The 25,964-nt window shown below is 38.5% G+C and overlaps 1 protein-coding gene across 3 annotated transcripts in view; it reads left to right on the forward strand.

The window, feature by feature from the left end:
- Nucleotides 1-25,964, forward strand: part of UBE3D (ubiquitin protein ligase E3D) — a 164,263-nt gene that overhangs the window by 87,905 nt on the left and 50,394 nt on the right. For all 3 annotated transcript variants that reach the window (XM_044246552.1, XM_044246561.1, XM_044246570.1), the window contains one exon: nucleotides 7,042-7,180. In XM_044246552.1, the coding sequence (XP_044102487.1) occupies nucleotides 7,042-7,180 (139 nt within the window). The remainder of the gene's footprint in view (nucleotides 1-7,041; nucleotides 7,181-25,964) is intronic.

The following is a 25,964-nucleotide window of genomic DNA, read 5'->3' on the forward strand; positions in this document are numbered from 1 at the left end:
AATGAGGTAAAAATGTGAGCCAGGAGACTTCTTCAAAAACTCTTTGAAAGCTTTTTGTAAGTGGTTATACTTATTAATATGCTAACAGATATTATGATACATAGTTAAAGGTGGAACTGTTTTTAATATTTTATTCAAAGTGGTAAATTAGAAATCAGGTTTTAATCTAAAAGCAAGAGGTTCTACTCTGAGATCCATGTATCTTGAAAACATTATGCTAAGTCAAAGAAGCCAGACAAAAAAGTCACTTATTATATAATTCCATTAATATGAAAAAAGGACATGATTAGGCTTGGGGAATTGGGTGACCTGGGAAACATTCAAATTTATGTGCAGAATTTTTTTCGTATAAATGAGCACTGCTGATGGGGCGCCTGGGTGGCTTAGTTGGTTAAGTGTCAGCCTTTGGCTCAGGTAATTATCCAAGAGTCCTGGATTGGGCCCACTCATGGGCTCCCTCCTCAGTGGGGACCCTGCCTTGCCCTCTCCCTCATCCACTCCCCCTGCTTATGCTCTCTTGCTCTTGCTATATCAATCAATCAGTCTTTAAAAAACGAGCACTGCTGTGGGGAGAGAGTCTATAGTTTTAATCATATTGTCATAGAGACCTCTCACCTTCAAATGGATTAAGATTCACTACTCGAAAGTTAAAATTCACTACTTAAAAGTGGATTTGTGTTGTCTTCCTTTTAGAAGTATATAGGAAAATATGGGAGTTCTTTCTATCTTAAAGTTTCCTTTCCTCTGCCTATGTTTTTTAAAAATTTTTTAATTTCTTAACAATACACTTTTTAAAAATTATAAAACCATATGGCTTATAAGTTTGTCATATTTTTCCTAGATTTTCTGGTAAGATTTTTTAATCAATTTTTTTATGTTTCTGTCTTTAATACACCTGAATTTAATTTAGAATAGGGTATAAGATTGGTTTTTGAATTTATTTCCTTCCAAATATACTTTTGTATATTTGAAATTTTTTGTAACAAAAAGCTAAAAAAATCTGAAGGACTAGCTAGCTGGCCTTTTTTGATGGACTTCTAACTATTCTAATTTTATTATGAAGTTTTTGGCAAGCATATTCAAAGAGGTATATTCTCTCCTTTAATGAAAATGTTGCCATTAGGCAGCCATAAAAAAAATGATATCCTGCTATTTACGACAACATGGATGAATCTAGAGGGTATTGTGCCAAGTGAAGTAAGTTAGACTGAGAACGACAAATATTATATGATTTCACTCATATATGGAATCTAAAAAATAAAACAAATGAATAGACAAAAAACAGAATCAGACCTATAAATACAGAGAATAAACTGATGGTTTCCAGAGGAAAGGGGGTTATGGGGTGGGCAAAATGAGTGAAGAGGAGTGGGAAATACAGGCTTCCAGGAATGACTAAGTCACAGCATAGGAAACATGGTTCAGTGGTATTGTAATAGCATTGTATGGTGACAGATCATAGCTGCACTTGTGAGCATAGCCTAATGTACAGAAAAGTTGAATCACTATGTTGTACACCAGAAACAAATATAACATTGTGTGTCAACTACACTCAAAACAATTTTTTAAATAAAATAAAATAAAATAAAACCAGTGTTTATAAATTGCAAAATACTCGGAAACAACAATAAATAAATCAAGTGTTGCCAGTATAATCCTTAAGTTCTCAACAAGTGGTATCTTGTAATAATACAAGCATTTATGAAAAACAAAATCTTTTATTGTTTTTTGGCACAAATAAATGGACTTAATTTTGAGATTGCCTTGTTGGTAGCTTATTCAAAGCAGAACCATTTTCCCCATGCTTTCTGATTTGTGGGAGAGAGAGAGAGAGATTGCCTTAACAATTCATATGTCTTATGGACAAAGTTTAAAAGGCATAACTTTCAGTAATTGTGTACCTAATTTTTTTTCTCTTAAGAGCCCCTTAAAGAGAACGGAAGAACAGTGTTGACATTTGGACCTAAAAAAACTCAATTTATTTTGTATAATTTTCAAAGAAAATACTGTTATTTCAAAGAAGTGCTGTTCGTGAATTATTGAACCTTATTTTGAAATTTATAAGGAGCATTTGGTTTACATCCTTTCCAGCTTCTGTTTTTATGAATTCGTTCTTTTAAAATATCTAAATATCTTGGAGTTAAGATGGTTTATTATAATAGTTAAACAGTATATTTGGTTGTTTCTAAATTCTGTGTTCTTGATAATATAAGAATTTATAAAATTTTGATTCCTTCTCTAAATTATTTATTAAATAGTATGTTCATAATAAATCTACCATTTAGTTGTGGTCATTTGCTTGTTTTGGTATTTTGAGAGCTTAAATTGATGAGCTTTATCATTGTTACAGCTTTGAAATTAAAATTTAAAAATATACAGGTATAAACAATATTATATTTTAACGTCATTAATAGGGTATTTGCTTTCTTAGGTCCTTCTAAGGACTGAAGAATCCAGATCCATTGCGAAACTATGAAAAACATGACATTTAAATTAACTGTTTTCATCTTGAGTTCTCCCATACCATATTATTTTTTTCTTATATAGTATGTTGGACTCATTTGAAATATTTTAATTTTTGGTAGAGTTGTTTTATCATCTCTATTTGTCATTTTCATCTATTACATTAACAACCTCTGGTTTTTAGTAGAATGTATCACCTTTCTATTTTTTCAAGTTCTTTTCTTGATATTTATTGGTGTTTGATTCATTCTGAATTTCACTATTTTTGTTAGAAGTGATGGAAAGTGACCCCCCCCACCTTCTCTTTGCCTCTTTATAAATAGAGAGGCCATAGTTGCTTCTCTAGGGAATTTTGTCAAGGCAAAAGTTCCGAAATAAGGATTGTGTGTCCTTTGCTTCCATTTTGGTCTCTTTGACTAAGGTCACCTGGCTGATGATTCTAGTCTCTTGGGAAAGCTTCTTTCCCACTACTTTAAAAATCACTGTCTATGGTGCATAAACAATGAATCTTGGAACACTGAAAAAATAAAATAAAAAATTTTTAAAAATCACCAAAATAGATTTCAATTAATGTTAAGTTTCTAATTCTCTTTGAAATATCTTTCTTGCCAGTTTTACAGTGGAAGTTTACTGATTTAGGTCTAATAGACTGGATGTTTTTGTAGGAAATACCAGAAATAATCAAATTCTGGATTATTATAATCCTGTATTTCTTAAAATGTTTATATCATTAACAGAACTTTATATTGATATTTGAGCCATGGGGTAGACAGTCTCAAGGATCACTTCTGGCTTAATTAACACATGCCTTAAATTTTCATAATGAGTTTGGTGGTGATTTTAAGAAAAACTGAATTTTAAATATGCCAGACCATTTCTTCATCTTCCTGCTTTTTTTATTTCTTTATTCTTAAGTCAAAACACAGCAAGACAAAACCAAACCAAACCAAACCAAAACAAAACAAAACAGAAACCACAATGTAAAAACATTAACTGAAGTTTCGGGGAAAAGTTACACATGGTTCTAAATTTCCAAAACAGCTGTTACCATTTATTTTTTCATGTGTTACTCTTTGTCCACATATATGGATGTTTCATGTGATTAATATGTGGTTAAGATTATAGAGAACATTTAGGAAACTTAACAATAAAAAGGTAAATCCTGGGGCTAATGAATATATAGTATGGGAAAAGAAAGAATAAATGGATAAATATTGGGATAAATAAAGGATGAATATTAGGCATTTGAGCCATCCTAGGTCCAGCTGTGTTGTCTAATTTTAAAATTAGGTGGTTCAAATTATTAGAAAATGAGGTATTCTAAGATACCTAAAATTTACTCCATCACTTACCCTTGGGCTTTTCATTTTGGGGGGTAGAATTTGTCCAGAAATATGAAGCATTTCTGGATATAAAAGAGAATGAAATTTATGTGGAGAGGATTATGCTTTCCATCACTTACCATGTGATTAGGACAACACTTGTCACCTTCATGAGCTTCAGTAGGGCTAAAAGTTGTTAAATCACAGAATTCTTGAAGGATTAGATTTAAATTACTGTATGGTGACTAACATAATAAAATAAAATTTAAAAATAGTGAGCAAATACAGCTTTAGTGGCATCTCATAAAAAAATAAAAGAATAATAAAAATAAAATGCCAAAGTTGAATTCACATACCATGCAAATATTTGTAATTATGTAGAGATGTGAATAACTAACATGTATAAGTAATTATATCTTTTTTGGTGACTATGGATATCATTAGTGTGATGAATGTCCTTTTGTGTAAATTTTGGTGGTTTAATACATTGTATAGATTATGTCTGAACTCCAGGATCTCATGAGGAAACCACACTTGTCCATGAGTGCTTGTTACTCTGCAGTGACAAGGAGTCCTAATATATTTTAATTTCTACTTGTGTGTCGATTTTGATAGATCACACCATAAACACTTAGCAGCATGTTAACATCTTTGAGAAACAGTTAAACATTTCTTTCTGTGACCCAAAAATCCCATTTCTGATTATAAAAATAATACTTGGAAATAAAATTAAATTATTGAACATACAAATACAAGTGGAATGTTTTTCTTATAGCACTAAAAGTTTAATACCTGGGTGTGCCTGAGGAAGAACAACTAATTCCATCTTTCCACACTGAGCAGCAAAGTTAGAGGAATCCGCAGTTATGATTGCTCGTGTTTGATCTATGATGAGTCATACAGCTCAAATAAGAATACAAGTAGGGTGGTGTTTAAGTGTTGTAATGGGTACAAATATGGTATGGGGCAAGTAGTTAATTCTTTCTTTTTTTAATTTAAAGATTTTATTTATTTATTTGACAGAGAGAGAGAGAGAGAGCACAATTAGTCAGAGAGGCAGGCAGAGAGAGGGGGGAAGCAGGCTCCCTGTGGAGCAGAGAGCCTGATGTGGGGCTCGATCCCAGGACCCTGAGATCATGACCTGAACTGAAGGCAGAGGCTTAACCCACTGAGCCACCCAGGTGCCCCCAAGTAGTTAATTCTTATAAAGGGAACAAGAGGCTGTCTCCAAGGAAATGATACTTATGTGGCTCTTGCAGGCTGAACAGAAGTTCACCAGGTAGCCTAACAGCCTTCCAGGTCCAGAAAACCGCATGAGCAAGACTTTCTTGTGTTTAGTATAATGCAAGTAATGGTGTTGTTTGTAGAGGGCATAAGAAAGGGGTTGGGAGAATGAGCTTAGAGCCACTGCACTAGTACTGCATTTGACTTTTGCCAAAGACAGTGAGATTTTTTTTTTTTTTTTTAAATATTCTTTTTTTTTTTTTTTTTTTTATTTATTTGAGAGAGAGAGACAGTGAGAGAGAGAATGAGCGAGGAGAAGGTCAGAGAGCGAAGCAGACTCCCCATGGAGCTGGGAGCCTGATGTGGGACTCGATCCCGGGACTCCAGGATCACGCCCTGAGCCGGAGGCAGTCGTTTAACCAACTGCGCCACCCAGGCGTCCCAAGACAGTGAGATTTTTATTTCTATCCTAGAGAAATGTTGAGAATGTTGTATAACTAATAAAAGGAGAAAGAATAACATCGCCAATCAACAGAAAATAACAGAGAAGTGTTTAAAACATGGAGAAGACATTCCAAATGTGCCCTTGCTGAAAACACAGCATTTTGGGGGAAAGTGGGCGGTGTCCTATTCTAGTCCAACTAATTGGCAAATGCTTCAAAGAAGAGTTAATTCCCTATCCCACATCAGAAATGTATTAGTATAAGTAATCTGATTGATGACAGAACTAACCTATCTGCTATCACTTACCATACAAACATTAAAATCCATTATGCCCTCAATCACCAGTGCTCTCTGACCTTCCAGAATTCACTGATAAGGGTTAAAGGTAGCTTCACAAAAGAAGTTAATGTAAATGGCCAAAAAAAAAAAAAAAAAATACACACACACACTAACACACATACACACACGTTTCTCTTTAAAAATTAGGACAGTGATAAGAGATACTTTGATAGGGGCACAGATTGGAAATAAATAAATAGAAGAATTGACAGATAAGACATATCCTGTTCTTATTACATTTTTTTCCCATAACGATTTTCTGATTTCCCCCTTTACTTAAAGCACTAGATATAGGAATTGAGGAAGCCAGGATTCTATACCCAATCATATCATTTCTAAACACATACCTCATCCCAGAGAAGTCTCTTTACTTTTCTAGGCTTCAGATTCCTCATTTCTTGAATGAAATATTCTCAAGTAGGTTCAACAGGATGTAGCAGAGATGCTTCATAGGCTACTCTGGAAGATGAAGGGAGCTTCCTGCCAACCTTTCCCCTTCCAACAGAGAAGCTTTGCTTTTATTTGTATTATAAATGGAGCTTTCACAGGACTTTTTGATAAAAGGATTCTGTCACTTTTAAAGGTTTGAAAATCAACGAACTAGACACTTCATAGGGCATATCCAGCTCAAACAATTTCCACATCGGTAGAATGAGGATAGTGACAATTTCATTTCATAGGTATCTGAAGGGCAAACATGTTGTTACATGTAGAAGAGGGCACAGAATATAGGAAGCATTCAATATGTTAGCTGTTATCCATCCCCCACCCCAAATAGACCCCTCACAAATAAGACTGCATTTCATCTGACTCTTAAATGTTGACTGTGTAGTGTTGACCTGAAAAAATTGCCAAATCTGTCTTATATCAAAAACACTATAAAAATGTCTTAGATATTTACTCTGAATTTTTAGTATAACCATTTTATTTCTAGTTTTTTCCCTTCTACATTTGAAAGTCTTCTCCTTCTCCATCAGATTTTTGAAATAATTATGACCAGATACAATTATGAAATTATTATTATATTTTGAGAGAGAGAAAGAAAGCATGAGTGGGTGGGGGAGGGACAGAGGCATAGGGACAGAGAGAATATTTAGCAGACTCCTTGCTGGGCCTGGAGCCCGTCACTGGGCTGGATTTCACTATCCTGAGATCATGACCTGAACTGAAATCAGGAGTTGGATGCTTAACTGACTGAGCCACCTAGGTGCCCGACAATTATGTAATTATACACATCAATGTGTTTCAGGCTTTGCAGTGCTTGGGAAAGTGACATCAGCATCCACTCTCTAACCCTGCCCTCTGCAACCTGCTTGGAGCTGCTGCTGATATTATCAAGGAATAACGCCACACTGCCTCCATCCCTTCGTTCTATGAATTCCTTTCAGGTAAATACAGTTTATTTATCAAGAGATAATTTTTCAGTTTTACTTGTAATTGTTTTTTTAAGGGTCTTTTATTTCACAGGAGACAGCCCACAGAACTCACAGTTCCAGATAATAATAATGATAAGCCCAATGCATGTAATGCTTTGTCTGTCTCTTTGAAATAAACAGTAGAGGCTCACAATTGATTAGATAATAGTCTAATTGTGGCAGAACCCCTATCAGTCTAACTCCAGAGTTTGTTATCTTAACCTCCATCTCCTGCATCTGAGAGAAATGGCAAAAACACTTGACAAAGACACTGTGAATGCCACTTTCCTTTTCCTAGCTTTGCCCTAGAACAAAGATTTTCATCCATTATTAGTAACTTTGCTATTGTTAGCTTGCAGTTGAATTGCCAAATAGATGTTTAACATGAATGGTGCCCTACCAATTCCAGGACCTTTCCCTATTTCCCAAGTCCTTTCTCATCACTTGGACACTCCTTTGGATAATTATCTGTGCTCCCGGTAAAGGACATAGTCAGAATAGAACAAATAGGACAAAACAACATATGTGGTCTAATCAACAGGAAGACCTCCTCCTCCCTGGTAGGCAGCTCATTGTATTGAGGTGGCAAATGGGAATTAAATGTTAATTATTTGCTTAAGTTTGACCCATACCTCCTGAATGTAACAGTGAACTTACCTATGACTCTTGACAATGGAAAAATAGTCATGAGCTCTCTGAGGCTGATGAGAAAGTCACATGCATTGCTGAGAAGTGAGTAAACATAGGTTGGCTCTACTTCTGAAGGATTGTGGCTGCATCCTAAGATAACTTCAGGATCAGTGTAGATTGCTTGATATACCTCTGTGTTAAAACAAGATGTGGAGGGGCACCTGGATGGCTCAGTGGGTTAAAGCCTCTGCCTTCAGCTCAGGTCATGATTCCAGGTTCCTGGGATCGAGCCCCGCATCGGGCTCTCTGCTCCTCGGGGAGCCTGCTTTCTCCTCTCTCTCTGCCTGCTTGTGATCTCTGTCTGTCAGATAAGTGAATAAAATCTTAAAAAACAAACAAACAAACAAACAAAAAAACAAGATGTGAATTTTCCTTGTGAATTACAGCTCAGGAAATTGTTTTAAAAAAGTACTCCAAGAGAATGCTTTCAAACACATTTTACAAGGCCAGCATTACCCTGATACCAAAACCAGACACGAATGCCACTAAAAAGGGGTTCCTGGGTGGCTCAGTCATTAAGTGTGGCCTTTGGCTTGGGTCATGATCCCAGGGTGCTGGGATCGAGCCCCACATCAGGCTCCTTGCTTGGAGGGGAGTCTGCTTCGCCCTCTCCCACTCCCTCTGCTTGTGTTGCTGCTGGCACTATCTCTCTCTGTCAAATAAATAAAATCTTAAAAAAAAAATGCTACTAGAAAAGAAAACTACAGGCCAATATCCCTGATGAACATAGATATAAAAATCCTCAACAAAATATTATCAAACCTTTAAATTCAATATACAATGAATATATTGAAATTTATTCCAGAGATTCAGGGATGGTTCAACATCTGCAAATCAACCAGTGCAGTATACCACATTAACAAAATGAAGGGCAAAAATTACATGATCATCTCAATAGAGTTAGAAAAAACACTTGACAAAATTCAACACCCATTAATGATTAAAAACTCTCAATAAAGTGGGTAGGGAACATACCTCAACATAATAAAGGCTATAATATGACAAGCCCATAGCTAACATCATACTCAATGACAAAATCAGGAATATGTAGGATGCTCACTCTCACCACTTTTATTTAACATAGTATTAGAAGTCCTAGCCAAAGCAGTTGGTAAGTAAAAGAAATAAGAGGAATCTAAATTAGAAGGAAAAGGAAGTGAAACTATTTACAGGTGATATATTACATAGAGAAAAGCCTAAAAACTACCAAAGAACCAGTAGAACTAATGGAAGAAAAAGTTTCAAGATACAAAATCAATATACAAAAATCTGTTGTGTTTCTGTATTCTTTTTTTTTTAAATTTTTTATTTTTTTAATAAACATATATTTTTATTCCCAGGGGTACAGGTCTGTGAATCGCCAGGTTTACACACTTCACAGCACTCACCAAAGCACATTCCCTCCCCAGTGTCCATAACCCCACCCCCCTTCTCCCAACCCCCTCCTCCCAGCAACCCTCAGTTTGTTTTGTGAGATTAAGAGTCACTTATGGTTTGTCTCCCTCCCAATCCCATCTTGTTTCATTTATTCTTCTCCTACCCACTTAAGCCCCCATGTTGCATCACCACTTCTCATATGAGGGAGATCATATGGTAGTTGTCTTTCTCCGCTTGACTTATTTCGCTAAGCATGATACGCTCTAGTTCCATCCATGTTGTCGCACCTGGCAAGATTTCATTTCTTTTGATGGCTGCATAGTATTCCATTGTGTATATATACCACATCTTCTTTATCCAGTCATCTGTTGATGGACATCTAGGTTCTTTCCATAGTTTGGCTATTGTGGACATTGCTGCTATAAACATTTGGGTGCACGTGCCCCTTTGGATCACTACGTTTGTATCTTTAGGGTAAATACCCAGTAGTGCAATTGCTGGGTCATAGGGCAGTTCTGTTTTCAACATTTTGAGGAACCTCCATGCTGTTTTCCAGAGTGGTTGCACCAGCTTGCATTCCCACCAACAGTGTAGGAGGGTTCCCCTTTCTCCACATCCTCACCAGCATCTGTCATTTCCTGACGTATTTTAGCCATTCTGACTGGTGTGAGGTGATATCTCATTGTGGTTTTGATTTGTATTTCCCTGATGCCGAGTGATATGGAGCACTTTTTCATGTGTCTGTTGGCCATCTGGATGTCTTCTTTGCAGAAATGTCTGTTCATGTCTTCTGCCCGTTTCTTGATTGGATTATTTGTTCTTTGGGTGTTGAGTTTGCTAAGTTCTTTATAGATTTTGGACACTAGCCCTTTATCTGATATGTCGTTTGCAAATATCTTCTCCCATTCTGTCAGTTGTCTTTTGATTTTGTTAACTGTTTCCTTTGCTGTGCAAAAGCTTTTAATCTTGATGAAATCCCAATAGTTCATTTTTGCCCTTGTTTCCGTTGCCTTTGGCGATGTTCCTAAGAAGATGTTGCTGCGGCTGAGGTCGAAGAGGTTGCTGCCTGTGTTCTCTCAAGGATTTTGATGGATTCCTTTCTCACATTGAGGTCCTTAATCCATTTTGAGTCTATTTTTGTGTGTGGTGTAAGGAAATGGTCCAGTTTCATTTCTCTGCATGTGGCTGTCCAATTTTCCCAACACCATTTATTGAAGAGGCTGTCTTTTTTCCATTAGACATTCTTTCCTGCTTTGTCGAAGATTAGTTGACCATAGAGTTCAGGGTCTATTTCTGGGCTCTCTATTCTGTTCCATTGATCTATGTGTCTGTTTTTGTGCCAGTACCATGCTGTCTTGATGATGACAGCTTTGTAATAGAGCTTGAAGTCCGGAATTGTGATGCCACCAACTTTGGCTTTCTTTTTCAATATCCCTTTGGCTATTCGAGGTCTTTTCTGGTTCCATATAAATTTTAGAATTATTTGTTCCATTTCTTTGAAAAAGATGGATGGTGCTTTGATAGGAATTGCATTAAATGTGTAGATTGCTTTAGGTAGCAAAGACATTTTCACAATATTTATTCTTCCAATCCAGGAGCATGGAACATTTTTCCATTTCTTTGTGTCTTCCTCAATTTCTTTCATGAGTACTTTATAGTTTTCTGAGTATAGATTCTTAGTCTCTTTGGTTAGGTTTATTCCTAGGTATCTTATGGTTTGGGGTATAATTGTAAATGGGATTGACTCCTTAATTTCTCTTTCTTCTGTCTTGTTGTTGGTGTAGAGAAATGCAGCTGATTTCTGTGCATTGATTTTGTATCCTGACACTTTACTGAATTCCTGTACAAGTTCTAGCAGTTTTGGAGTGGAGTCTTTTGGGTTTTCCACATAGAGTATCATATCATCCGCAAAGAGTGATAATTTGACTTCTTCTTTGCCGATTTGGATGCCTTTAATTTCCTTTTGTTGTCTGATTGCTGAGGCTAGGACTTCTAGTACTATGTTGAATAGCAGTGGTGATAATGGACATCCCTGCCGTGTTCCTGACCTTAGCGGAAAAGCTTTCAGTTTTTCTCCATTGAGAATGATATTTGCGGTGGGCTATTCATAGATGGCTTTGATGATATTGAGGTATGCACCCTCTATCCCTACACTTTGAAGAGTTTTGATCAGGAAGGGATGCTGTACTTTGTCAAATGCTTTTTCAGCATCTATTGAAAGTATCATATGGTTCTTGTTCTTTCTTTTATTGATGTGTTGTATCACATTGACTGATTTGCGGATGTTGAACCAACCTTGCACCCCTGGAATAAATCCCACTTGGTCGTGGTGAATAATCCTTTTAATGTACTGTTGAATCCTATTGGCTAGTATTTTGGTGAGAATTTTCGCATCTGTGTTCATCAAGGATATTGGTCTATATCTCTCTTTTTTGATGGGATCCTTGTCTGGTTTGGGGATCAAGGTGATGCTGGCCTCATAAAATGAGTTTGGAAGTTTTCCTTCCATTTCTATTTTTTGAAACAGTTTCAGGAGAATAGGAATTAGTTCTTCTTTAAATGTTTGGTAGAATTTCCCCGGAAAGCCATCTAGCCCTGGGCTTTTGTTTGTTTGGAGATTTTTAATGACTGTTTCAATCTCCTTACTGGTTATGGGTCTGTTCAGGCTTTCTATTTCTTCCTGGTTCCGTCGTGGTAGTTTATATGTTTCTAGGAATGCATCCATTTCTTCCAGATTGTCAAGTTTGTTGGCGTAGAGTCGCTTATAGTACGTTCTTATAATTTTTTGTATTTCTTTGGTGTTAGTTGTGATCCCTCCTCTTTCATTCATGATTTTATTTATTTGGGTCCTTTCTCTTTTCTTTTTGATAAGTCTGGCCAGGGGTTTATCAATTTTATTAATTCTTTCAAAGAACCAGCTCCTAGTTTCGTTGATTTGCTCTATTGTTTTTTTGGTTTCTATTTCATTGATTTCTGCTCTGATCTTTATGATTTCTCTTCTCCTGCTGGACTTAGGGTTTCTTTCTTGTTCTTTCTGCAGCTCCTTTAGGTATAGGGTTAGGTTTTGTACCTGAGACCTTTCTTGTTTCTTGAAAAAGGCTTGTACCGCTATATATTTTCCTCTCAGGACTGCTTTTGTTGTGTCCCACAGATTTTGAACTGTTGTATTTTCATTATCATTTGTTTCCATGATTTTTTTCAATTCTTCTTTAATTTCCTGGTTGACCCATTCATTCTTTAGAAGGATGCTGTTTAGTCTCCATGTATTTGGGTTCTTTCCAAACTTCCTCTTGTGGTTGAGTTCTAGCTTCAGAGCATTGTGGTCTGAAAATATGCAGGGAATGATCCCAATCTTTTGATACCGGCTGAGTCCTGATTTAGGACCGAGGATGTGATCTATTCTGGAGAATGTTCCATGTGCACTAGAGAAGAATGTGTATTCTGTTGCTTTGGGATGAAATGTTCTAAATATATCTGTGATGTCCATCTGGTCCAGTGTATCGTTTAAGGCCTTTATTTCTTTGTTGATCTTTTGCTTGGATGATCTGTCCATTTTAGTGAGGGGAGTGTTAAAGTCCCCTACTATTATTGTATTATTGTTGATGTGTTTCTTTGATTTTGTTATTAATTGGTTTATATAGTTGGCTGCTCCCACATTGGGGGCATAGATATTTAAAATGGTTAGATCTTCTTGTTGGACAGACCCTTTGAGTATGATATAGTGTCCTTCCTCATCTCTTATTATAGTCTCTGGCTTAAAATCTAATTGATCTGATATAAGGATTGCCACTCCTGCTTTCTTCTGATGTCCATTAGCATGGTAAATTCTTTTCCACCCCCTCACTTTAAATCTGGGGGTGTCTTCGGGCTTAAAATGAGTTTCTTGGAGGCAACATATAGATGGGTTTTGTTTTTTTATCCATTCTGATACCCTGTGTCTTTTGATTGGGGCATTTAGCCCATTAACATTCAGGGTAACTATTGAGAGATATGAATTTAGTGCCATTGTATTGCCTGTAAGGTGACTGTTACTGTATATTGTCTCTGTTCCTTAATGTTCTACCACTTGTAGGCTCTCTCTTTGCTTAGAGGACCCCTTTCAATATTTCCTGTAGAGCTGGTTTGGTGTTTGCAAATTTTTTCTGTTTTTGTTTGTCTGGAAGCTTTTAATCTTTCCTTCTATTTTCAATGATAACCTAGCTGGATATAGTATTCTTGGCTGCATGTTTTTCTCGTTTAGTGCTCTGAATATATCATGCCAGCTCTTTCTGGCCTGCCAGGTCTCTGTGGATAAGTCAGCTGCCAATCTAATATTTTTACCATTGTATGTTACAGACTTCTTTTCCCGGCTGCTTTCAGGATTTTCTCTTTGTCACTAAGACTTGTAAATTTTACTATTAGGTGACGAGGTGTGGGCCTATTCTTATTGATTTTGAGGGGCGTTCTCTGAACCTCCTGAATTTTGATGCTCGTTCCCTTTGCCATATTGGGGAAATTCTCCCCAATAATTCTCTCCAGTATACCTTCTGCTCCCCTCGCTCTTTCTTCTTCTTCTGGAATCCCAATTATTCTAATGTTGTTTCATCTTATGGTGTCACTTATCTCTTGAATTCTTCCCTCGTGGTCCAGTAGCTGTTTGTCCCTCTTTTGCTTAGCTTCTTTATTCTCTGTCATTTGGTCTTCTATATCACTAATTCTTTCTTCTGCCTCATTTATCCTAGCAGTGAGAGCCTCCATTTTTGATTGCACCTCATTAATAGCTTTCTTGATTTCAACTTGGTTAGATTTTAGTTCTTTTATTTCTCGAGATAGAGCTTTTATATCTCCCGAGAGGGTTTCTCTAATATCTTCCATGCCTTTTTCGAGCCCGGCTAGAACCTTGAGAATTGTCATTCTGAACTCTAGATCTGACATATTACTAATGTTCGTATTGATTAGGTCCCTAGCCTTCGGTACTGCCTCTTGTTTTTTTTTTTTTTTTTTTTTTTTTGTGGTGAATTTTTCCGCCTTGTCATTTTGTCCAGATAAGAGTATATGAAGGAGCAAGTAAAATACTAAAGGGTGGCAACAACCCCAGGAAAATATGCTTTAACCAAATCAGAAGAGATCCCAAATCGTGAGGGGGGAGAAAGGGGATAAAAAGAGGTTCAAAAAGAAAGAAAGAAAAAAAAGAAAAGAAAAAAATTTAAAAAAAGAAAACGAATAAAGAAAAATATAAAAAAGAAAAAATATATATATTAGATAAACTAGTTAAAAACGTTAAAAAAGAAAAGGGTAAAAGTTAAAAAAAAAGTAGCAGAAGAAGAGAAAAAAAAATGAAAAAGAAAAAAATTAAATTAACTGCAAGACTAAAAAAATCACAGGGAGAAAGCCATGAGTTCCGTGCTTTGCTTTCTCCTCCTCTGGAATTCTGCTGCTCTCCTTGGTATTGAAACCGCATTCCTTAGTAGGTGAACTTGGTTTTTTCTGGATTTCTTGTTGATCTTCTGGGGGAGGGGCCTTTTGTAGGGATTCTCAAGTGTCTTTGCCCCAGGCAGAATTGCACTGCATTTACCAGGGGCCGGGCTGAGTAATCCGCTCAGGTTTGCTCAGGAACTTTTGTTCCCTGAGCACTTTCCATAGAGTTCTGGAGGACAGGAATACAAATGGCGGCCTCCTGGTCTCCGGTCTGGAGGAGCCGAGAGCCCGGGGCCCCACTCCTCAGTGCGCCGTCAGAGAACAGCGCCTAGTTACTCCCGTCTGCCTCACCTCTGGACGCGCTCCGAGCTCACCGAGCCTGCGGCCGTTTCAAGGTAACCCTGAGCTGTGAGCTTACTGTCGGCTCTGTCTCTGTAGCTGGCTTTCCCGTTCCAGTACCCGCAAGCTCTGTGACACTCAGACACCCCTGATCCTTCTGTGACCCTGCGGGACCTGAGGCCATGCTGACTCCGCATGGGCTTCGCCCCGGTTTAGCCTCTGGAGCGATGTCCCTCAGAGGAACAGACTTTTAAAAGTCCTGATTTTGTGCCTCGTTGCTCCACCGCTTGCCGGGAGCCGGCCCCTCACCCCAGGGTCTGTCCTCCCGTCGCTTTGGATTCACTTCTCTGCCAGTCCTACCTTTCAGAAAGTGGTTGTTTTTCTGTTTCTAGAATTGTTGTTGTTCTTCTCTTTGATCTGCCAGTGGATTTGCAGGTGTTTCCAATCTTTAGATAAGCTATCTAGCTGATCTCCTGCTAGCTGAAGTAGTCTCAGTCTGCTACTTCTCCGCCATCTTGTGTTTCTGTATTCTAATAACAAAATATCAAAAAGAGAACTTAAGAGGCACCTGGGTGGCTCAGTTGGTTAAGCATCTGCCTTCAACTCAGGTCATGATCTCAGGGTTCTGGGATCGAGCCGCATGGGTTCCCTGCTCAGTGGGGAGCCTGTTTCTCCCTCTCCCTTTGCCATTTCCCCTGCTTGTACTCTCTCTCTCTTTTTTTCTCTCTGTCCAATAAATAAATAAAACCTTTAAAAAATTAAGAAAACAATCCCTTTTCCAATTATATCATAATAAATTGGATAAAATGAATAAAATACCTAGGAATAAATAAAGTTGAGGTAAAAAACCTGCACACTGAAATCTATAAGACATTAATGAAAGTAATCAAAAAAGACACAAATAAATGGGTAATCTGTGCTCATGGATTAAAAGAATTGATATTATTAAAATATCCATTCCACCTAGGGCAACCTAAAGATTCGGTGCAGTCCTTATCAGAATTCCAATGGCATTTTCCACAGAACTAAATAGTCAAAGAATTATTAAGTTTGTGTAAAACCACAGAAAACCCTAAATAGCCAAAGCAGTCTTGAGAAAGAACAACAAAACTGGAAATATTATGCTTCTGGAGTTCACACTGTATTACAAAGCTATCGTAATCAAAACAGTATGGTCTTGGCATAAAAACAGATACATAGATCAGTGGAACAGAATAGAGAGCCCAGAAATAAACCCATGTATATATATGGTCAACTAATTTATGACAGAGAAGCCAAGAATATACAATGGGTAAAGGGTAGTCTCTTCAGTGAATGGTGCTGGGAAAACTGGACAGCCACAGGCAAAAGAATGAAATTGGACCATGTCAAAAATTAACTCAAAATGGATTAAAGAACTTGAGTGTGGGATCTGAAAGTATAAAACTCCTAGAAGAAAACGTAGGAGGTAAGTTCCTTGACAGTGGTCTTGGTGATGATTTTTTTAATCTGACACCAAAAGCATAAATAAACATAGGACTACATCAAACTGAAAAGCTGCTGCACAATAAAGGAAATTGTCAACAAAATGAAAAGATGACCTACTGAATGGGAGAAAATATTTGCAAATCATAAATTTGTAAGGGGTTGATATCTAAAATATATAAAGAACTCCTACAACTCAGTAACAAAACCCCCAAACACTTCAATTAAGAAATGAACAAAAGATCTGTGGAGACATTTTTCCAATTAAGTCATACAGATGGCCAACATCAACATACAGATGGTCAACATCACGAGTCATCAGAAAAATACAGATCAAAACCACAGTGAACTATCATCTCACAGCTGTTAGGATGGTGTTCATCAAAAATATAAGAACCAGTGATGGTGAGGTTGTATTGAAAAGGGAAGCCTTGTGCACTCTTGTGGGAATGTATATTGGTGTAGCCCCTGTGGTAAACAGCAACCTGTTGGCCAAAAAATTAAGAATCTTACTAGCATATGATCGGCAATAACACTGCTGCATGTTTATTGAAAGCAAATGAAAACACTAACTTGAAAAGGTCTGTGCATCCCTACTTCATTGCAGCATCATTTACAATAGCCAAGATATGGAAACAAACTGAGCGTCCCAACTATGGATGAATGGATAAAGAAGTTGTGGGGCATAAAGGCAAGGGAAGCAAGGACAAAATGAACTATTGGGATTTCATCAAGATCAAAAGCTTTTGCACAGCAAAGGAAACAGTTAACAAAACCAAAAGACAACTGACAGAATGGGAGAAGATACTTGCAAACGACATATCAGATAAAGGGCTAGTGTCCAAAATCTATAAAGAACTTAGCAAACTCAACGCCCAAAGAACAAATAATCCAATCAAGAAATGGGCAGAAGACATGAACAGACATTTCTGCAAAGAAGACATCCAGATGGCCAACAGACACATGAAAAAGTGCTCCATATCACTCGGCATCAGGGAAATACAAATCAAAACCACAATGAGATATCACCTCACACCAGTCAGAATGGCTAAAATCAACAAGTCAGGAAATGATAGATGCTGGCGAGGATGTGGAGAAAGGGGAACCCTCCTACACTGTTGGTGGGAATGCAAGCTGGTGCAACCACTCTGGAAAACAGCTTGGAGGTTCCTCAAAATGTTGAAAATAGAACTGCCCTACGACCCAGCAATTGCACAACTGGGTATTTACCCTAAAGATACAAACATAGTGATCCAAAGGGGCATGTGCACTCGAATGTTTATAGCAGCAATGTCTACAATAGCCAAACTATGGAAAGAACCTAGATGTCCATCAACAAATGAATGGATAAAGAAGATGTTGTATATATACACAATGGAATACTATGCAGCCATCAAAAGAAATGAAATCTTGCCATTTGCGATGACATGGATGGAGCTAGAGGGTATCATGCTTAGCGAAATAAGTCAATCGGAGAAAGACAACTATCATATCATCTCCCTGATATGAGGAAGTGGAGATGCAACATGGGGGATTAAGGGGGTGGGAGAAGAATGAATGAAACAAGATGGGATTGGGAGGGAGACAAACCATAAGTGACTCTTTTTTTTTTTTTAAAGATTTTATTTATTTTATTTGACAGATAGAGATCACAAGTAGGCAGAGAGGCAGGCAGAGAGAGAGGGAGGAGGAAGCAGGCTCCCTGCTGAGCAGAGAGCCCGATGTGGGGCTCGATCCCAGGACCCTGGGATCCTGACCTGAGCCAAAGGCAGAGGGTTTAACCCACTGAGCCACCCAGGTGCCCCAAAATACATTATATGTTTATTAAAAAAAAAAAAGAAGAAGAAAGAAAAAGAAAGTCCTTTCTTGACAGGAACCAAAGACCCAGGCAGAGCCTTATTTTTCATGTTATAACGCTGTGAAAATGTGCAACCGAAATGTTGTAAAAACATTTGGCTGGGGCCAGGGCAGTGGAATAAGCGAATACATTCACCATGTGAGCTGGCTAACAAAAGGAAGAGCCCCCCCCACCAAAAAAGTTGTGGGGCATATATATGCAATTCAACCATAAAAAAGAATAAAACCCTGCCATTTGTGGCAACATGGATGGACCTAGAGGAGATTATGCTAAGTGAAATAAGTCAAGACAGAGAAAGACATACCATATGATCTCATTTATATGTGGATTCTAAAAAACAAAACCGAAGAAACCCAAGTTCACAAATATGGTGAGGACAAAACAGGTAAAGGTGATCAAAAGATACAGAGTTCCAGTTATAAAACAACTCACTTCTGGAGATACAATGTACATCATGGTGGCTATAGTTAATAATACTGTATTGTGTATTTGAAAGTTGCTAATAGATTAGATCTTAAAAGTTCTCATCACAAGAAAAAAATTTTTGTAACTGGGATGGTGCTGGATGTTTATTAGACTTATCTTCATGATAATCATTTTGTACTGTATATAAATGTGAAGTTGTTGTACACCTGAAACTAATATAACATCATATGTCAATTATATCTCAATTAAAAATATTTTTTAAATAACTGCTCCAGTCTAATTTGCATGCATGTTCTCCTGGGAAGCTGTGATATTATGTTTGATAGTTTGGGCTTTGTGTACCTGTTTTATTTATCAGCTTCAATCCTGAACTCTCAAAGGAACCTCTGAAAATACCATCTCATTTTGTAAGAGAGGATACTGAGATTCAGAGAGGTAAATTCAGAGAGTGAATTTGCTAGGGAATACCCATCGTGTTAGAGACAGAGCTGGACTCACCAGGTTTTGACCTGGTAATTCCACCTGCTACCCAAACTCAGTACTTGCTGAAGTCCTGGAAGATGGAGGGGGTGTGAGTGGTAGATGGAGGCAGATTGTATCTGCCTTGGGATGTTCACAAACACACCTTATTTTGCAGTTACTTATAATTATTTATATACTACCCTGAACCAGAAATGATTTAAAATTCTGTGTTATCAATCCCTATTTTTTTTTAAGTTGTGCTCATTGGATTGAACATTGAATAACATAAAAGTTTGTACATGCCCACAAACATTTATGGAGGGAGATGTAAGAAACTTAATAGTGGTTATCTTTGGGGAGCAAAGCAGTAAGACATTTACTATTTAAGTCACTTTCTCATGTACTGTTCGAAAAGTTTATATGATGGGTGAATGGGGATCAAGAGAGACGACTGACTTGGAGGATGTTATAGCATATGAGGGAGATAGAATAATCATCCATGTGTGATATAAATTGAGAATAATTTTACTACAAAGTAGCCTCGAGTCTTAAAGAGATTAAGGTAGAAGAGTAATTTAAACTGGGTGTGGGGGGAATTGAGAGGAGGCCCATCCTGTATTGTCCCTGAGACAGAGGAGGTCTTAATCCCTTGACGGATCTCAGCTCAGGCTCCTATCAGCTCCTGGGCACGAAAGGGCTGTGTGCGCTCAGCGGTGTTAGTGCCCTCTCATAGCCGCTGAATGGCAGGAGCTCTGTGACTGACTCCCTCCCCACCCGTGATTATACTTCCTCTGGCTTCAGCCTGGTTGCGAATATTATTAATCAGAAGCACAGACACTTTCCCAGTTTCCAAGCTTCAGAGAAGCTTGGCACAAGTTCACGAACAGTGTCTGCAAAAGCAATGAAGTCCTTGCTGCTGCTACCTCTAGAAAGAAGCGTTCTTATCAGGACCATACCAGGAACCGACTTCCTTATGCAGGTCTTCACTGCAAGATAAAGGATCAGTGAAGAAGGGGAAGATGTCTGTCAGGATTAGAAAGAGATGCTCTGCCTTTTCATCTTCGTAACACCTACTTCATCATTTATTACAATGGCAAGGAGTGGGGCTGCTAATTTTACCCATATTGGGGATTTACTTTTTTCAATTCAAAATTCACTGTAATGCACATCTTTTAAAGTGCTGTATTGGCAAGAGCTGTAAAATAGTAGAATGACACTTGTTAAAGATACCATCTTTACATTTCCAGTTCTCTTACTTTCCAGGCCAATTTAGTGACTGCTGCTTTTTTGTAAAAATGTTATTTTAGGTTCTAGGGATTCAAACGGCACTCCTGCTTGAACTACTGTCACTGCCAGATCCCAAAAGGACAGGCTTACCTTATTAATTAGAGCTATTAAAATATATGAAATTTTAACTTCTTAAGTTACAATGTAACATTTCTTTTAGGCCAATAAGTACATCTTTTGGTGGATTTGTTGTAATTTTAAGTTGTACCATGTTACCGTGCCTTAGTACCATAGTGTGACCATGAACAAACAGAATGTAGGATTTGGTTGAGAATCACTGATTGATTGCTAAGCACATACTGTAGTTGTTGCACCCCAAGAGGAAGGATGGATTTCTGTCACTCTTGGCTTAAAATTCTTCCGCGACCTTCCTGTTGCAATGAGAACAAAATCCAAATACCTTATCAGAAGCAAGACCTACCTTTGGCACTCTTGGTAAAAGGTCCCAGCTGAGCATTGCTTTCCCAGTTTGACCGTGCTTCCATTTCTTCTGCAGTTGGGTCTCTTCCACGCTAAGCATAGAATAACTAAGTAACATGGCAGAGGGCTCCATTAATAGATGCAGTCATCTGGCCAAACTCTTCTGTCTCTCCTAATTTATGGTTTGACTCCCACAGAGAATTCCCAAGAAGAGTCTTCCTTGGAAACTTATACTCACCTGGGAGATAAGGAGTGTTCCACTGCCTCAAGCCCTGAACTAGGAAATCTTTTTTGTCCTCTCCCACACCTTACCTCATTAATTCCCCCTCCATCAGCTGCTCCCAGCCTTCCAAACTGTGTGGGTGGCATTTCTAAGGGCATAGGTCCCCAAATTAAAGCTTCTTTGTTTCCCCCAGGTAGATTGCTGTGTTCTATAATAATTGTAAATGTTTTCACAGACATCATCCTTTCTTAAATCCTCACAACAACAAACCCTATTTTAAAGGTATAGAAAGGAAGTAATCTAGACAAGTTCATGTAACTGCTAATATGCACGGCTATGTTTTTTTATTTTAATGCTAACCTAGGTCCTCTGGTTCTGAGTCTGTTATTTATTTCATCCCATGACAATTTCATCAAAGAAAAGGGTAAATGGTCCTTTTTCACAGTCCTGGGTTTTATATTACCTTATTTTTACCATCTGGCAGCAAAAGTTTTTCTTTTATTAATATCATCCTTTAGAGAACCACAACCTTCAAACATGGGCACAGTATGAGTAACATTGCCAAGCATTATGGATCCTAGCAAAAAAGTTGAGCTTCATCAGGTTAACAATTTCATGTATATGCTGTGTGATTGAATTATGTAATGAAAATATGTAGAAAAGAAGAAACAGAAAAAGCTTTATAGAGTTCATCTGATAATTAGGGTTGGTTAGGGATATTTTTCAGCTCTAGATGGATTTGAAATCATACACTTTTCACTGCAGCGGAATGAAGCCAATGAAGCATCTTAAATGAGGGACCTGTAGACAGATTAGAGAAGAGGAATCTCATTTATGTTACCTGTATGTAGCTTGATTTTTAACTTTAAGAAATCCACTGGTAGTTGGATTTCATCATTTCTATGATGTAAAAACTATATTCAACCTCTCAATTGTTCAGAAGTTAATAATTTTACAAATAATTCTCCCATCCTTCTGCTTTTTCACTACTGCTAAGACCTCTGTCATGAGAGAAGAGGGAAGGAAAGTAACACATAAAAATTTGCTTTAATCAGTTGGCCATTTATTGGCATCTCAGGTAAAAAGTTTTGATCATAGAGTACTTTGAAGGATGCTGTGGTTTAATTTAAAACATTTTAAGAAATATATAATCTATAGGGGCTCCAAGAAATCATGAGGCAGAGACCTGAGAACTTTACAGATACAGTAGCAACAAAGGGCTTCAGAGAAGAGAAAGTGAGGTTTCTATCTCTATGCCTTTTTTTTTCATCTACTTTCAGACACCACACTCTCAAATGCCCTTATCTTTCTCTTGCATGCTATGTTCATCTCTGAGTAAATTATAGCCATTATTATCTTTTTAAAATTTTTTTTAAACATTTTTTATTTATTTGTCAGAGGAGCATGCGCACAGGCAGACAGAATGGCAGGCAGAAGCAGAGGGAGAAGCAGGCTCCCTGCTGAGCAAGGAGCCCGATGTGGGACTCCATTCCAGGATGCTGGGTTTCATGACCTGAGCCAAAGGCAGCCGCTTAACCAACTGAGCCACCGAGGCGTCCCCATTATTATCTTTTAAAGTAACATTTTACAAATTCATTATGAAAAGATCATGACTTTCATGGTAAAAATTGGAAAGTACAGAAAAATGTAAAAAAAAAAAAATGAAATCTCTGTGAATAACCAACATCGGCATCGTAGGGTTATTCTTGTTAGTGTGTTTTATGTGTGCTTTGAAAATGCACATGCCAATGTACATACCCAAATACAAATCATTTTAGTATAAAACTGGCCTCATTGGAAGTGCTGGGAATGAGATACTGGTGGCAGTATTCTGCTCTTTCCCTTGCTTCATCTTCTGGCATAAAGACAATCTTCCTGGAGACTGCTAAAGGGCCTTGGGGTACTTTTATATAAAGGTCCTATTATTAGGTGAACCTGGATAAGAAGGGAGGCAGTAAGCTATTGCAGATGTCCAGAGCTTGCTGCAGACTTAACAGGAGGTAGATAGACCTTCATCAAGATGGGCAGGCACTTGCTAGAATTTGTGCTTGGCTCTCTTGGTAATCCTTGTATGCATTCCAGAGAATTAAGGGAATAGTGTTGGCACCCTCATGTCCTGAGAAGTGTCAGCCTTCTTTCCTTCCTGCTGATTCCTTTGTCCTCAGTGGCCAGAGATAATCAGGAGTTGAGTTGAGGCAATCCAGTTCTCAAAGGTAGTGATTACTGCTCTATTTTCATTCTCTCCTCAAAACAGATTTCTGAGAATTGCTCAGCAATTTGAGTGTGAAAAGGATGTTGCCTCCTTCATCCCTTTTTGCCTTGCAGGGCATTCTTGGTTTGGGAAAATGAGCAGGTATCCTTAGTTTAATCCAGCTCTGTAGTGTGGATTCTGCCTTCCTCTGCCTCCTTACCTGACTACCATGCTGATTTATTCCCAGGAGAGCTCGGAGGATGGGCCCAGGCAGAGAGCCAGCCCGTGGCCGCTCGCCCTTCCCACGTTCCCTGCCGTGTGCCTCGCTCCTCACGGATTTCTGTCCCTACCAAGGAGTTAGGGTTGTAAACAGAGCAGGTTAGTTCCCAGACCATTCCTTGACACTGGTCTATATCTGAGGAGCTGCTAGACTTGGGTTTGGGTAGCTTGACTGGGCTGGGGGTGCTCTGCCTTTGGCTTCACTGGAAAAAGCAGGAATTGAGGTTTGCCCCAGAAAGTCAGTAATAATATCTCTTGTTTTGCTTGCTTTAGGATGTTAACTCACCCTCTGTCCCAACTTTAAAGGAAATGCATACTCGTAGCCTATGCTACGAGTCCATCTATCCTTCCTGACATGGTGGGGAGAGGAGGCCTGATGGCAAGGCATGGCAGGCTCCAAGGGCACTCCTGGTCTGCACTTCTACTCTGAAATGGGTGTGGGGGGCGGCTGGAAGGCAAATAGGGTATGTCTAATTCTGTGATGATGGGGTTATGACTGGTGTTGATTCTTATCTGTCAGTGTCCATGGGAAGCTTTTTGAAATTCAAGTTTCTGAGTCAGTAACCCTGAAGGAGAGCCCAGGAATCTGTATTCTAACAAACATCCAAAGTGTTTCTAATAAAGGTTTTCCAGAACCAAGGTAAAAAACACTTACATGATAATAGAATCTACTCCCAGTGAATGTTAAGGAAAAAAAAAACTTTTAATTATGATGAAAATCTGGTCACTAGCTCAAATAAGTTAATTATCTTCCTCTTGTCTTCACTTTTTATTATCAGTCTGCACTTATTGAAGTTTACTTATTGAAGTAAAGTGAATCGTCAAGAAGCTTGTATTTCTTCTTTCCGTTTTTTTCTTCTTCCATTACCTCTCCCTTTCATACTGGGGTGCTTTGTAGAATCCAGGTATTAGTTGCCTCTGCAAGTCATCTCGCTGTCATTCAGGATGAACATCTATCATCCCAGTGTCTCCCAGCCTGAATTTCTTCCTTCTCTCGGTGATCTACAACCTCTGGAGTCCTCTCTCCGGTATGGTCTGGTAGGACAGTCATTTATCCTGAGGAAGGATGCTCAAGGTGGCTTGTACTCTTAGGTCTGCCACCAGCTGGACTTGTGACGCTGGTCTAGTTAGGTAACCTGTATGGGTCCTGGTTTCTTTATCTGTACATTGAGGAGTCTGGATTAGATTATAATGTTCCTTTTAAAGTAGATGTACACAGAGTCATTTTGTCTCTTCCCAGCTGTTCCTAATTTATTCACCAAGGCTGAGTAATACAACTTTATTCCTTAAAGGGACTAGGTTTCTCCTGGATGTCCTGAAAGTATTTCACTGAAGAAAGGCATAGATAAAGCCGCATTATGTAGTTTCTCTTTCCTCTCCAAAAGAATGAAGTCCATGTCACAAGACGTTCCTAATAGCCCCAAGGAAAGATTGGGAATGAGGACACTAGAGATCTGCCTGGCTTTCTCTTCCTGCCTGAGAGACCCAGGTCACTCCTTCATGGGACAGTCCCCACCAGATGGGCTGTCTGTCAGAGAAAAGGAAGGGGAAGAAAGCTTCCTTTGGACAGCCTTCCACCCTCCCCTCAGTCTTCTTCCGCTTTTGGGTTCACCTCCTCTGTCTGACTCTGGATCCTGGTCCACACTGAAACATTTGTGACTTGAGAATTTTCCAGTGCTTTTGTGTTTGCGTTTATTTGTAAATGTGGTTATTCCAAGAAAGTTGTCTAAAATGTGAACCTTTCCCCTTGCCGGGAGCCATTAAGGAGAGGACTTGGTTCTTTCTCACACACTTATTAGCACAGCTGTGGTTCAATCAGGTGGCTTCGTGGTGTCAGGTTTTGCTTCCTTGGAAAGGTGGCTAAAGCTGTATGTCTGCTTTTAGAAATAAAGTGTCTCATAATTGAAATCACTGAACTTGCTTCTCCCGTGGAAGAAGCTAGTGTGTTGTTCACTAGAGCTTTGCTGATGGGAGGGGAAAAGAACTGTCTGGGAATGATGCCAACCTTCAAGGGTATGATGGATTGGAGGGTGGCATTGTTCTAAGCCTCCACCAAGAACCTCTCATGAGCCCTCCTAGCAACAACTTAGAGCTGCAGCAAAGCAAGGAGATTTAGAACAGGAAAGGTGTTGGGGAACCAGGCCAAAGGGACTGTGAGAAATGAAGTTATTTTATTGTCCTTTCCAAACGTGCCCTTCTAGACATGATAAGTGACACGGGGGGATGCCCTGGCATAGAGGTGAGAGATGGGTTTGGATTCTGAGCTATTCCACCTGCATCAGTATGATGGGGTACAAGTCACTCACCTGTCTAGAGCTCAGGTTTCTTAGAAATCCACTGATGG

This window comes from Neovison vison, chromosome 1, assembly GCF_020171115.1.
Source record: "Neovison vison isolate M4711 chromosome 1, ASM_NN_V1, whole genome shotgun sequence".
In the NCBI taxonomy this organism is placed as follows: Eukaryota; Metazoa; Chordata; class Mammalia; order Carnivora; family Mustelidae; genus Neogale; species Neogale vison.